This window comes from Somniosus microcephalus, chromosome 3 (assembly GCF_052327205.1).
Source record: "Somniosus microcephalus isolate GS21.2 chromosome 3, FLI_Smic_1.0, whole genome shotgun sequence".
Lineage (NCBI taxonomy): Eukaryota > Metazoa > Chordata > Chondrichthyes > Squaliformes > Somniosidae > Somniosus > Somniosus microcephalus.
In genome coordinates this window covers 41,699,674-41,713,157 of record NC_140989.1, presented here as the reverse complement: position 1 = coordinate 41,713,157, position 13,484 = coordinate 41,699,674, and the positions used below count along the sequence as shown (strand labels likewise).

General features: G+C 45.8%; 1 protein-coding gene across 1 annotated transcript in view; it reads right to left on the bottom strand.

The window, feature by feature from the left end:
* ryr2a (ryanodine receptor 2a (cardiac)) overlaps positions 1 to 13,484 on the bottom strand; it is a 957,985-nt gene that overhangs the window by 101,284 nt on the left and 843,217 nt on the right. Inside the window, exons 88-89 of the mRNA XM_085980259.1 lie at positions 2,834 to 4,140; positions 1,581 to 1,648 (exon numbers count right to left, since the gene is read on the bottom strand). Coding sequence (XP_085836385.1) covers positions 1,581 to 1,648; positions 2,834 to 4,140 — 1,375 coding nt within the window. The remainder of the gene's footprint in view (positions 1 to 1,580; positions 1,649 to 2,833; positions 4,141 to 13,484) is intronic.

Sequence of the window (13,484 nt, the reverse complement as noted above, 5' to 3'; positions counted from 1 at the left end):
CAGTTCTGGTCGCCACACTATAGGAAGGATGTGATTGCATTGAAGAGGGTGCAGCGGAGATTCACCAGGATGTTACCTGGGCTGGAGCGCTTCAGCTATGAAGAGAGTCTGGATAAGTTGGGGTTGTTTTCCTTCGAGCAGAGAAGGCTGAGGGGGGCATAGTTTCAAGGTAAGGGGGCAGGAGGTTTAGAGGGGATTTGAGGAAAAACTTTTTCACCCAGAGGGTGGTTGGAATCTGGAACTCACTGCCTGAAAGGGTGATAGAGGCAGGAACCCTCACAACATTCAAGAAGCATTTAGATGAGCACTTGAAACACCATAGCATACAAGGCTACGGACCAAGTGCTGGAAAATGGGATTAGAATAGATAGGGCTTGATGGCCGGCGCAGACACAATGGGCTGAAGGGCCTCTTTCTGTGCTGTATAAATCTATGACTCTATGGGCTGGATTTTCATTGGGCCGTGGAGTCGGGATTGGAGGCGTGTGGGGTTTTAAAATCCCGAAATCGGGGGTCCCGACCCCATCCCGCCTCCATGCCAGTTTCAAAGGAGGCGGGTACCCGCCCCGCACTGTGACCCGCCTCCCCGAGGCGGGAAGGGGATTAGTGCCAATTAACTGCCTGTTAACAGGCAGTTTTTAGCCTAATCCCTATTTTTATTGTTGAAATGTGGGATTCCCGACGGCTCCAAACCACACCAAGTTAGCGAGGCGGGCCGTCGGGATGAAGGGCTTGGAGGGGCGAGATGTCCGGTGTTCAGGTGAGTGATGGGTGCATGAGTGCAGACTTAAGTGTGTTTGGTCTGTGTAAAGTGTTTAAAGAAGTTCTACTAACCTTTACAGCCTTCCTTCCTTCAGGTCTCGGGAGTCCCTCATCTCACCGGCACAGAAAGCAGAATGGCCGCCAGCTGTCAAAATTTGTAGCCTCTGCTTTCTGTTCCAGGGAGATCTCTAAATCATCCTGAGAGGAAGGAATTAACCTGGAGTACAGATTGTCAGTGTTTGACGGCTTCAAACAGCTGTGAAACGCTGATATTTCATCTGTCAAAAGGTCTTGACAGATGAAATATCAATCTGTGACGTCACCTGTTGCCAGGTGGCTCTTAATTGGCCTGCTGAGCCCGCTGGCAGAGGAAATTGGAGGGGAAAAGGTAAACACCAAACCGATCAACCAAATTTTATCAAAAGTGCCAAATTTGTCAACTGCATGTGAGACAATCACACCAAGAAAAACCATTGGATCATAAAGTAGCTTCTATTGCAGTCACAGTCTGTTCAATATATAGTATAAGAGGAGAAACGTTCTTCTCTCATTTTAGTTTCTTCAATTCATCATCAACTATTTAAACAAAATGGGGTAAATTTTTGTCCTCATGGCCTGGGCAGTAACTCGGCAGTGCGGAATGAAAATTGGACGGATTCTGTAATGGGAGGGTGATCCACTCTGCCAGATTACTGCCCAAGCAGTGAGGTTGAAAATGTACCTCACTATCTTTTTCATGGTGTAATTTTATTTGGTAAAAGTCCCCTGTGTCAAAGGAAAGCAACATGGAAAGGATTCTGATTCATCAAAATACTCACTCAGCTTTTTCTGATTCAACTTTATGGTCTTCTTTCTCATCTGTCTCATCTTCTTTTGTTATTGCATCCTAGGAATACATTCGAGTATAAAATGATTCAAGTAAGACGGGTTTGTGTCTTTTTTTTTATTAAATCATGTTTGTGTGAATTTTTAACCCAAGGAAAATTTTAACATCAAGATGAATGAGCAAGGGTGTAAAATTTTAGTGGATGTAAAGAATGGGATTGGATCAGATTACGAGTTAGATCATGACTGAGGTGGAGGGAGACAAAGATTTAGGTGTGAAGGGGAGGGTCCAGCTGGAAGTGGGTAGTTGATAAACTGGAATAGTGAGCACGTATTTAGGGCAAGCATAGGTAGATCTGTATAGCTGTGAATATTAATAATCTTGAAACCTACGCCCATAAGGGTACGGTAGCATAGTGGTTATGTTACTGGACTAGTAATCCAGAGGCCTGGACTAATGATCCACAGATATCCCAAATCGCATGGCAGCTGGCGAATTTAAATTCAGTTAATTAAATAAATCTGGAATAAAAAGCTAGTATCAGTAATGGTGACCATGAAACTGCCGGATTGTCATAAAAGCCCATCTGGTTCACTAATGCCCTTTAGAGAAGGAAATCTGCCGTCCTTACCTGGTCTGGCCTATATGTGACTCCAGACCCACAACTGCCCTCTGGGGTTTAAGAAGGTGGCTCATCACCACCTTCTCAAGGGCAATTAGTGATGGGTAATAAATGCTGGCCTTGCCAGCGACGCCCACATCCCATGAACGAATTAAAAAAATAGCACGGCTAGCGACATTTAATTCCACAGGGTATGCTGAAAAATGTCACAATATGTTTTTAATCTTACAAGGTGATACCAGTGAGATATATTAAGTCTAGTTTCCATATAAACTCAATCGAGTGGAATGGAATGAGAAAACATGCTGGATTTATTATGACGTCTCTGACATTAATGACACTGATAAAACTATAAAAATTCAAATAAAAAAATGAGAAATTTCTTCACAAGAATGTATACGGGTAAATTCAGCAATCCCACCCTTCCAGCAGAGAGCCACATTCAAAACGAGTGCAGGTTGAAGAATTGGATCTATAATGTTGTAGCCCTAGCTCTGATTCACCTTCACTTTGAGCACATGATTGCTGAATTTACCCGATTGACTGCAGGCAAGGACAAACTAGAAACTCTGCAACAAGTCTTTAGTAACCACCGCAAGAGGATAGCTAGTGTTATGCATCACCTGGTGGCTGCTTTGAAGTTCTGGAAGTGGTACAGTAGGAGAGGGTGGACTAATTAGATCACTCATGCTAGCATTTGGATTATGTGGTATTAGCTTGTACTGGCCTCCCTCGCGTCGTAGGTCTAAACCAAAGATATCAGATAGGAAGTCACTCTCCTCAGTGATAGCTGTTAGATCAGTCAAGTCTTCAGAAGGCAGGGTTGATTGTGTAACTTTCCCCTCTCCTTCTCCAACTTCACCTCGTACCTCATCATGCGTTGGATCTGGCATGTTGGCTAAAAGTTCTGTCACTTTAATCTTCTTGGCTCCCTCAACAAGGCTTCCACCCAAAAAAGTGCTATACATGATGCGGAAGAATCCATGGAAAACACTGAATACAAAATGGGAGAACCCAATCAATAAACTCCAGTAGAAAGAGAACAAGGTCATAACCATGTCCTTCACTGTCATTTTTTTCATTTTCTTCATTTGTTTTTTGAGGCTTTTAGTTGTGAGCAACTTCATGAGCATCATCACATTATACCTGAGAGCCATTAAGGCAGATCTAATTGTTGTCATGGAAAAAAAGCCCATTTTGGGATCTTCTTCCTCCATTTTATCCTTTTGAGTCTCCTCTTTACTCACAGACCTCTCAGTGGAATCAGACTCTGAGATTTGTGCTGCTAACTGCATTTCGAAGATAGTGTCTTCACAGAAATTCACAAATAGTTCCATCTTTTCTTTCTCTCCTCCTTCGTTTACAACATCAAAGATGAATTGTCTCTTAGACTCCTTTACTTGAGGCTTCTCCCACTGAGTCCTACTAGACTCACTAATCTCAAAGTAAACCCTCTCAATCCGTTTGGCACTTCCCATAATCTCTATACGGCCTAGAAATGGTTGAAAATAGTTGAGAACGCTCTCTGCCAACTCGAGGAAGGTCTGCAGCCGAGTATCATGGGGCATGTGCTCTGACAAGTTGGTGAGTAGAACCGCAACATTGAAACCAATGTCTTTTGCAGGTTCATGAAACCTTTCAACAAATTCTTCATAATCCAGCATCTCATTCTCATCAGTCTCTGCACAAGAGAGTAGGAATTCAGTTTCTGACTGTGTGTAGTGTTTATGACTCTCCATGGCCTTCTGGAAGTCCCTCTTGGAGATCAGACCTTTGCTATCAGGATCGTATTCTTTGAATGCATCAGATGAGGTTAGGTTCTTTAGCTTAAGGAACATATCAAAGAATTTGAGAATCATTTCCACGTTGTTTGAAGACTCCACCAACATGTCCACCATCTGCTTGCCAATAGTCCCATTGACGACATTGCCTGAAGTAAATAATTCATATAACGTTACATTTGGTCCATTATCTATTCTTTATTATCAAAGGTTTTTCCACTGGTAAATTAAGTAAGTGTTTGCTTTGTTTAGTATTGCATGATTTAATTGATTTGATCTAATCAGACTTTGGCGTCTCGTAGTGGTGCATAGTATTTTATAAACCGAAGGCAAGATTTTAACCCCCGGTACCCGATGAGAACAGGGTGTGTGGGAGGTTAAAATAGAGGCGACGCCCTTTTCTCCAGAAGGGTGCTGCACTCATGCCACACATCATTTTTACACGCACATTTGGGGCAGCATCTGAGCATTTCAGGCCCTTCCCACCCTGCGGAGAATATACAAAAGTCGGGGTCCCATGACATAATTCGGACCTTGACGCGAGTGCAGGCCTCTCCTGGGAAACCTGTCACCAAGAAGGAACATGCCCAGAAGAGAGCTGAGAAGGTAATCTTATTTAAATTTTGTTAAAGGTTTCCTTGTGGACCGAGAGGAGCAAGAGTACTCCTCTGCGTCCCACAAGGAAACCTGGGGCCTCCCCTTAACCCAAAAATACATCACTGACCCTTTTGCCAACCAGCTCCAACCTCACTTCCACCCCCCACCCCCAAGGTTGTTGAACATTTCATCATCAACCAGCTTCATGCCCAACTCTCCCATAACACCCTACTCCAACCCTTACAGTCCACATTCCACTATTCTCACAGTACCAATTCAGTCCTAAACCAAAGTCACGAATGATATCCTCTGTCATCGGGACCATAGTGTATTATCCCATCTTGTGCTTCTCAATCTCTCTGCAGCATACAACATGGCTGGGCAAGCTTCCTACAACATATTTCCATCATGGGACTGCCCTTGCATGGTTCCATTACTACCAATATGAACATAGCCAGAGCATTTATAGCAATGATGATGTCTCTTCCCTCCCCTGCACCATCATCTCCAAAGTCCCCCAGGACCTATCCTTGGCCTCCTCCTCTTCTTCATCTACATGCTGCAACTAGGCCACCTCATCTGCAGTCAGTTTCCATATGTATGTCAATGATGCACAGCTACTGCCTTACAACACCATCTCCGGCCACTAGCTCAGGCTGAACCAGATTGTTCACAACCTTAGGATCATGTTTGACCCTGGGCAGAGTTTCAGACTCAATATCTTCTACATCACTTATGATCAGTAGCAAAGCCTTCCAGTCCCTGGCTCTTCTTCCCTAAACCACTCCATCTATCTATCCTCCTTTTAATAATCCCCTCAAAACTATCTTCAACCAAGCTTTCACTACCCTCCCCCGCCCCCCACCACCCCTTCCCTCATAACCTATTCTTCCCTGGCTAAGGTCATAAGAACATAGAATTAGGAGCAGGAGTAGGCCATACGGCCCCTCGAGCCTGCTCTGCCATTCAATAAGATCATGGCTGATCTACGACCTCAACACCAACTTTCCTGCCCCCCCCCCCATATCCCTTGATTCCCCATGAGTCCAAAAATCTATCTATCTCAGCCTTGAATATACTCAACGACTGAGCATCCACAGCCCTCTGGGGCAGAGAATTCCAAAGATTCACAACCCTCTTAGTGAAGAAGTTCCTCCTCATCTCAGCCTTGAAAGGCCGACCCCTTATCCTGAGACTATGCCAGATAGTTCTGGACTCCCCAGCCGTGGGAAACAAACTCTCAGCATCTATCCTGTCAATCACCCTCAGAATCTTATACGTTTCAATTAGATCTCTTCTCATTCTTCTAAATTACAAAGAGTATAGGCCTAATCTACACAATCTTTCCTCATAGGACAACCCTCTCATACCAGGGATTAGTCTAGTGAACCTTTGTTAAACCGCCTCCAAGGCAAGTATATCCTTCCTTAGATAAGGAGACCAAAACTATACACAGTACTCCAGGTGTGGTCTCAACAAAACGCTGTACAATTGTAGCAAGACTTCCTTACTCTTATACTCTAACCCCCTGGTAATAAAGGCCAACATGCCATTCGCCTTGCTAATGGCGTGCTCTACCTGCATGCTAACTCTCTGTGTTTCCTGTACAAGGACACCTAAATCTTTCCGAACACCAACATTTAATGGTTTCTCACCATTTAAAAAATATTCTGTTTTTCTGTTCTTCCTACCAAAGTAAATAACCTCACATTTCCCCATATTATACTCTGTCTGCCATCTTATTGCCCACTCACTTAACCTGTCTATATCCCTTTGCAGGCTCTTTGGGATAGGAATTCATTATAGCCCAGGAATGGGCGGTATCATTAGAAAAATTGGAGAATTAGCGCCAGGCGCTAATGATTTAGACTGCACACAAAATTCGTGCTCACTGCTCAAAGAAATGATTGGAGTCCTAATTCAAGTCTTTAAGCCCAAGCTCATTGGCGTTACACTCAAAGTGTGGGCCAATATCAGGTGCAGTCTAATCGCAAGTCATGATTGCCACAGGCTTTTTTCAGTACTTAAAGGGGAGGTTCATTGTTGCTGCAGAACCTCATTCTCATCATTTCTGGCTGTGCAGCTGCCTCAGTAAGCAGCAGCAGGTCGAGGAAAAGGAGCCAGAGGACTGAAGCAGCTGCACTCATGGCAGATCCACATCCCAGGGAGAGAGCCCGCAGATTCTGCGATCATGCATTGGAGGCGTTGGTATTTGCTGTGGAGAGACGGAGGGCGGTGCTCTACCCAGCAAGTGGCAGGAGGCCCTCGCCACAAGTCTTCCGCACCATGTGGAGGGAGGTAGTGCAGCACATCTCAGGCAGCACTGTGGTCCCCAGGACACACGCACAGTGCAGGAAGAAATTTAATGACATCACTCGGGTGGTCAGGGTGAGTCAATGCTTCAACAAATGCTACATACCACCATCTGAACCACAATCTTCACACACTGCCCAAAGCACCACACCCCCAGCACTCACCCACCAACAATCTCTACCTACCAACACTCACACCTACATCTCACACCTTGCACACAATGACAGCTATTCAACTATGGCAGGCACATCACCCAAACACATTGCTCCAAACTCACTCACACATTTTCCTTTCTCTTGCAGGCCAAGGTGGCTCACAACAGGAGGGAGCAGGACTGCATAGGCGGGGGACAAGCCGACACCCAACCACTGTCTGTGCTGGAAAATAGAGTGCTGTAGATTATTGGGCGCCAGGTGTTGGGCGCCGTGGCCACCGGCAACATTGACCCCCTTGGAGACGACAGCAGTGTATATATCCCTATTCCTTCTTCTCACATCCCACATCCCCCTCACCCCACAAGCATTTTGCACTTTCCAGCTAATCATGATGTATGCATGCATTTCTCCCTTCCTGCCCCCCCCCTCCCCTCACCTTAACCTGACTCTTGTGCCTTTATGCTTTCAGATAATGAGCAAACACCTGAGCAGCCTGTCCCTGAGGGCACTGTAGAGAGGGAGCCGGGAGAAGAGGAGGAGGAAGAACACACCGCGTCACTGCATGTCTCACCCGCATGCACCAGCTCAGATACTGGCACTATGCATTTTTTAGAGACTATTATAGTAGCGGCATCTTCACAGGGTGAGACACCGGGGATGAGTGGGCTGCAGCAAGGCCAGGGGGAAAGGGTAGCTCGGGGACCAGCTCCCCGGAGGGTGAGTTCGCGCGCGAATTCTGCTGTACAGGACTCAGATGAGGGCCTCAATGGGGAGGCATTTAGAAGAAGGGTGATGGGCATGCACACGGAAATGATAGGTGCAATGGCAAGGGTGCCCGAGAGCCTCTCGGCAATGAGAAGGAGCGTGGAGGAGTCCGCCTCCAACATTGTACAAGGCTCTGCACACACCATGGAGCCCATCACTTCCAGTCTGCAAAGGATGGTAGAATCCCAGAGAGACCGTGGCGACCCAGACCTGATGCTGCATGTGATGGGCGATCTGGCAGCTTCTATTGCAGCACAGGCGGAAGCGACGCAACGTCTTAGTGCTGTAATGCAGTCTATGGTTGGTGGCATCCAATCTCAGACTGCTCTCATGCAGTCTCGGCTTGATGCTACGCAAGCTCTGACTGCTGCCACCATGGCTGGGTCTACCACCGTCGACCGGGGCTTTCACAGTTTCGTAGCAGGCCAGCAATCTGTGCTCCAACAGATTGCTAGGGATGCTGAGGTGCTGCCCCGGGGGAGTGGCAGTGTGTCAGTGGAGCAGGAACCTGCTGTCCTCGCTCAGCATTCCTGCTCCCACCATTGCCCTTGTCGCTGTCTGTCATCCAGCCAGCCCAGACTGCTGCCGCCTATGCTGAGGTGGTGCAGTCTACAGCTGGGCCTTCCAGGCCCAGAGCTGGTCGAGGGCATCCTGCAAGGCCATCTGAAGTCTCCCGCACGGACACTCAGCAACCTTCCACCAGCCGTGCTGCAGCCACTGGGCCAACACTTCATAGGAGCACTGGAGTAGGCAAAGGCACATAACGAGAGGCACTAAGGGATTGCACAAGGGTGAATAGTTAATATTTTTTTGTCAATATGTGTTCACCGATTTTTGATAAATTTATTAATTCAGTTTGGATTCTTTTGTGGTTTCTCTCATTTCAGCTTTGCGCTGTGATATGGCCTGCAACAAGGATGGAATGATGGGGATGTGGTGAGCAACGGGGATCTGGGGTTTAATTTATTGGAACCACAGTCTGATGAGGCGGTCACGGACCGCCCTTCTGGAAGGCCGATTGAGTGGCTGACTCCTCCCTCACTCCTGTTCCTTCTCATCATCATCTTCCTCCTTGTCCTCCTCTCCCTCTTCCTCTTCCTGACATGGTCCCGCAATTCCTGATGGCAAGGGCTGGGCCCTCATGATGGCCAAGTTGTGGAACATGCAGCAGACCACCACAAAATGGAACACCCGCTCAGCCCCTCCCGTGCGGTCAAGGCAGCGGAACCGTTGCTTCAGCAGGCCAATGGTCTGCTCAATGTTCCTGGTGGCAGCATGGTTCTCATTATATATGAGTGCTGGGCAGGAGTGTTGGGGTTGCGGAGGGGAGTCATGAGCCAGGTAGAGAGCAGATAGCCCTGGTCTCCAACCAGCCAGCCACAAGATTGACGAGGTGGCTGGAAGAGTGCTGGCGCAGGATGAAGGCATCGTGGCTGCTGCCAGGGTAAGAGGCATTGACATTGAGGATTAGCTGTCTGTGGTTGCACACCAACTGCACCTTAAATGAGTGGTTGCCTTTGCGGTTATGGAAGATCTCAGGATTGTTATGCGGTGCCCCTAAAGCCACGTGGGTGCAGTCAATGGCGCCCTGCACCATCAGGAATCCCATTATCCTGGCAAAGCCACATACACGCTCGTCTTGCTTCTCTCTGGTGATGGGGAAGGAAATGTAGTCCCTTCTCCTACTGTAGAGAGCCTCTGTGACCTCCCGGATGCAGCGATGGATGTTGAACTGTGAGGTGTTAGCTATGCCCCCTGTTGCAGACTGGAAGGATCCGCTGGCGAAGAAATAAAGGGCGATGGTGACATTGACTGCCACTGAGAGAGCCATGGTCGCCCTGATCTGAGGCTGGAGGTCTGGTTGCAGGAGCTGGCAGAGTTCTGTGACCACCTCCTTGGTGAAGCAGAGCCTTCTTATACACTGCTCCTCGCTTAATTGGAGGTAGGAGAAGTGCTCTTGGAATACCCTCAGAGGGTAAGGCCTCCTGTTGAGAGCCCTGATGGCCCGCCTCCTCCCCCCTCTGTTCCAGTCTTTCTCGCTGCTTCTGCTCCTTCTGCCATAGATCCTGGAGGGCGAGGTCGACTGCCAGTACAACCCCCATTAATGTAACCAAGTGTAGCCATTTGATTTTTTTAAGAATAAATATAGCTACTTTTTAGTTGCCACAACACTCCTGATACTAAAAAACATTGAAATTACGGAATGAGACTGTTGGACTATGTGAAACTGACAAGAAAGCACTGAAACTCCACTAACCTGCAGCTGCGACTCATTATTGATGATCTCTTTAAATAACGTCCCTGGAGCCGGCTTCCTGGTGCTTCATGCCAGCTTTCCCTGTCACTGTTTACTCCAGGTGTTAAGGTAGGTGGCGATAATCTATTTTGCAGATCGGGTGGTCAGTGAGCGTTGCACACTCACTGACGTCACGATCCACCGGGCGTTGAGGTTCCCGGCGATAACTGTTGGAGGTGGCGCTGCGGGGGAGCAGGATTTGGTGTGCGGCGTTGGATTCGCCTCGCCCCGGCTATAATGCTCTAGCACTCCGTTAGCGTCATCTGCTGGCGCCAACGGGAGACGCTAAATTACCGAATTTTTCCCCCAATGTGTCCTCCTCACAGCTTACTTTCCCACCTAGCTTTGTATCATCAGCAAACTTGGATACATTACACTCTGTCGCTTCATCCAAATCATTAATATAGATTGTAAATAGCTGAGGCCCAAGCACTGATCCTTGCGGCACCCACTAGTTACAGCCTGTCAATCTGAAAATGACCCGTTTATTCCAACTCTCTGCTTTCTGCCCATTAATCAATCCTCTATCCATGCTAATACATTACCTCCAATCCTATGAGCTCTTATCTTGTGTAACAACCTTTTATGTGGCACCTTATCGAATGCCTTTTGGAAATCCAAATATACTACATCCACTGGTTCCCTTTATCTACCCTGCTAGTTATATCCTCAAAAAACTCTAATAAATTTGTCAAACACAAATCCCTTTCATAAAACCATGTCAACTCTGCCTAACCATATTATGGTTTTCTAAATGCCCTGTTACCACATCCTTAATAATGGATTCCAGCATTTTCCCGATGACTAATGTTAGGCTAACTGGCTTTTAGTTCCCGGTTTTCTCTCTCCCTCCTTTCTTGAATAGCGGGGTTACATTAGTTACCTTCCAATCTATTGGGACCTTTCCAGAATCTAGGGAATTTTGTAAGATCACAACCAATGCATCCACTATCTCTGCAGCCACCTCTTTTAGAACCCTAGGATATAGGCCATTAGGTACAGGGGATTTGTCGGATTTTAGTCCCATTAGTTTACCAAGTACTTTTTCTCTACTGATATTAATTACTTTAAGTTCCACACTCTCATTAGCCCCTTGGCTCCCCACTATATTTGGTATACATTTTGTGTCTTCTACTGTGAAGACAGATACAAAATATTTATTTAGGTCATTGCCATTTCCTTGTTCACCAATATAAGTTCTCATGTCTCAATCTCTAAGGGACCAACGCTTACTTTTGCTACTCTCTTCCTTTTTACATACTTGTAGAAGCTCTTACAATCTGTTCTTATATTTCTTGCTAATTTACTCTCATGTTCTATTTTCTGGACCATTTCCATACGCTTAACTATAAATCACCTTGAAATGTTTTCAGCGGCAAAAGTGCTGTATAAATGCAAGTTGCTGTTGTCATTATCCATCAGCAGGCCCTTGCTGTTTGGACATGTTACAACGCAGCAAAGATTGACATAGTTGCTGGACTATGCCAATCACCTTTTCTAGCTTTCAGTTTGGCCAAAAGGTGGCCTTTAGGGATATTTTTTGGAGCCAATTAAATCTTTTTTTAATAAAAGTTTCTCCCACTGTCAAATTTAACAATCCTTTTTTTGAAGACGTGCCTGTTTGGAGAGATAAAGGGAATGCAGTAGATGACTTTCAGAAGGTGTTCGATAAGGTGTCTCACAACAGGCTTCGTAAAATTCAGGCATATGGTATAAGTGGCAATGTAGCAGAAGTGTAGCAAAATTTGTTGATGGACTGGGAATAAAGAGTCAGAGTAAATGGGGTTGCATGGATAGGAGAAGGCTTGGAAGTTGTGTACCCCAGCAGTCAGTGCTGGGTCCACTTTTGTCCTTAGTATATATAGATGATCCGGACATGGGTTTGGGGAACATAATCTCAAAATTCGTTGGTGATACAGAAGTAGGGGTTTTATACAGTGACGACTGTAAAACATTTCAGAAAGACACAGACAGGCTAGCAGAATGGGCAGCCAAGTGATAGTTGCAATTTAATATGGATAAGTAATTGGAAGGAAAAACAAGAAATAGAAGTATACACTTAATGTAAAGATAGAGAAGGACATAGAAGCACAAGAGACCATGGGGTTCAAATGCAGAATTCCTTGAAAGTGCAAGTGCGGTTAGATAAAGCCATAAAAAAGTCAATAAGTTTTATAAATAGGTCACAGAGCACAAGAGTAAAGAAGTAATGATGAATTTGTACAAAACATTGGTTAGTCCACAGTTGGAGTATTATATGCAGTTTTGATTGTCCCATTATAGAAAGTACATTAAAGAGTGTGCACAGCATAGGGTCACCAGAATAATACCAGGGACAAGAAACTGCAGTTATGAGGAGGAATGTGAGATATTAGTACTATTTTGACTGGAGTGGAGAAGGCTGGAGGTGATTTAATAGAGGTTTTTAAAAGCCTAAAGGCTTTTGGTAGAGTGATCAGAGAAAGAATACATCATTTGGATGGGGAGTCAGTGATGAGGGGTCATTAATTTAAAATTATTACTGAGAGTGAGGAGAGCAAATAATAGGGTAATAATAATGGGGGATTTCAACTTCCCCAATATTAACTGGGATAGTCAGAGTGTGAAAGGCTCAGAGGGTGTAGAATTCTTAAAGTGCATCCAGGAGAGCTTTTTGAGCCAGCATGTAGAAAGTCCTACAAGAGAGGGGGCGGTACTGGACCTAATTCTAGGGAATGTGGCCGGCCAAGTGGAAAAAGTGCTAGTAGGTGAGCACTTTGGTGATAGTGACCATAATATGGTAAGATTTAAGGTGGTCATGGAAAAGGACAGGGATGGGCCGGAAATAAAGGTTCTAAATTGGGGGAAGGCCGATTTTAATAGGATAAGGCAGGATCTGGCCAAAATGGACTGGGATCAGCTACTTGTAGGAAAATCCGCATCGGAGCAATGGGAGGCTTTCAGAAGGGAGATTGAGATCATACAATGGCAACATGTTCCCGTAAAGGTCAAGAGTGGTTCCAAAAACCACAGGGAACCGTGGATGTCAGGGGATATACGAGAATGGATTAGGAAAAAAAGGAGGGCTTTTGGTAGATACAAAAGGCTAAAGACGGAGGAAGCCCTAGAGGAGTACAAAAAGTGCAGGGGGATACTTAAAAAAGAAATTAGGAGATCAAGGAGGGGCCATGAAATAACACTGGCAAGCAAAATAAAGGAAAATCCGAAGATGTTTTATAAGTATATTAAGGGTAAGAGGATAACTAGGGAAAAAATAGGGCCCATTAGGGACAAAAGTGGCAATCTGTGTGTGGAGCCGGAAGATGTAGGAGGGGTTCTAAATGAATTTTTTGCATCTGTTTTCACTATGGAGAAGGACGATGTAGAC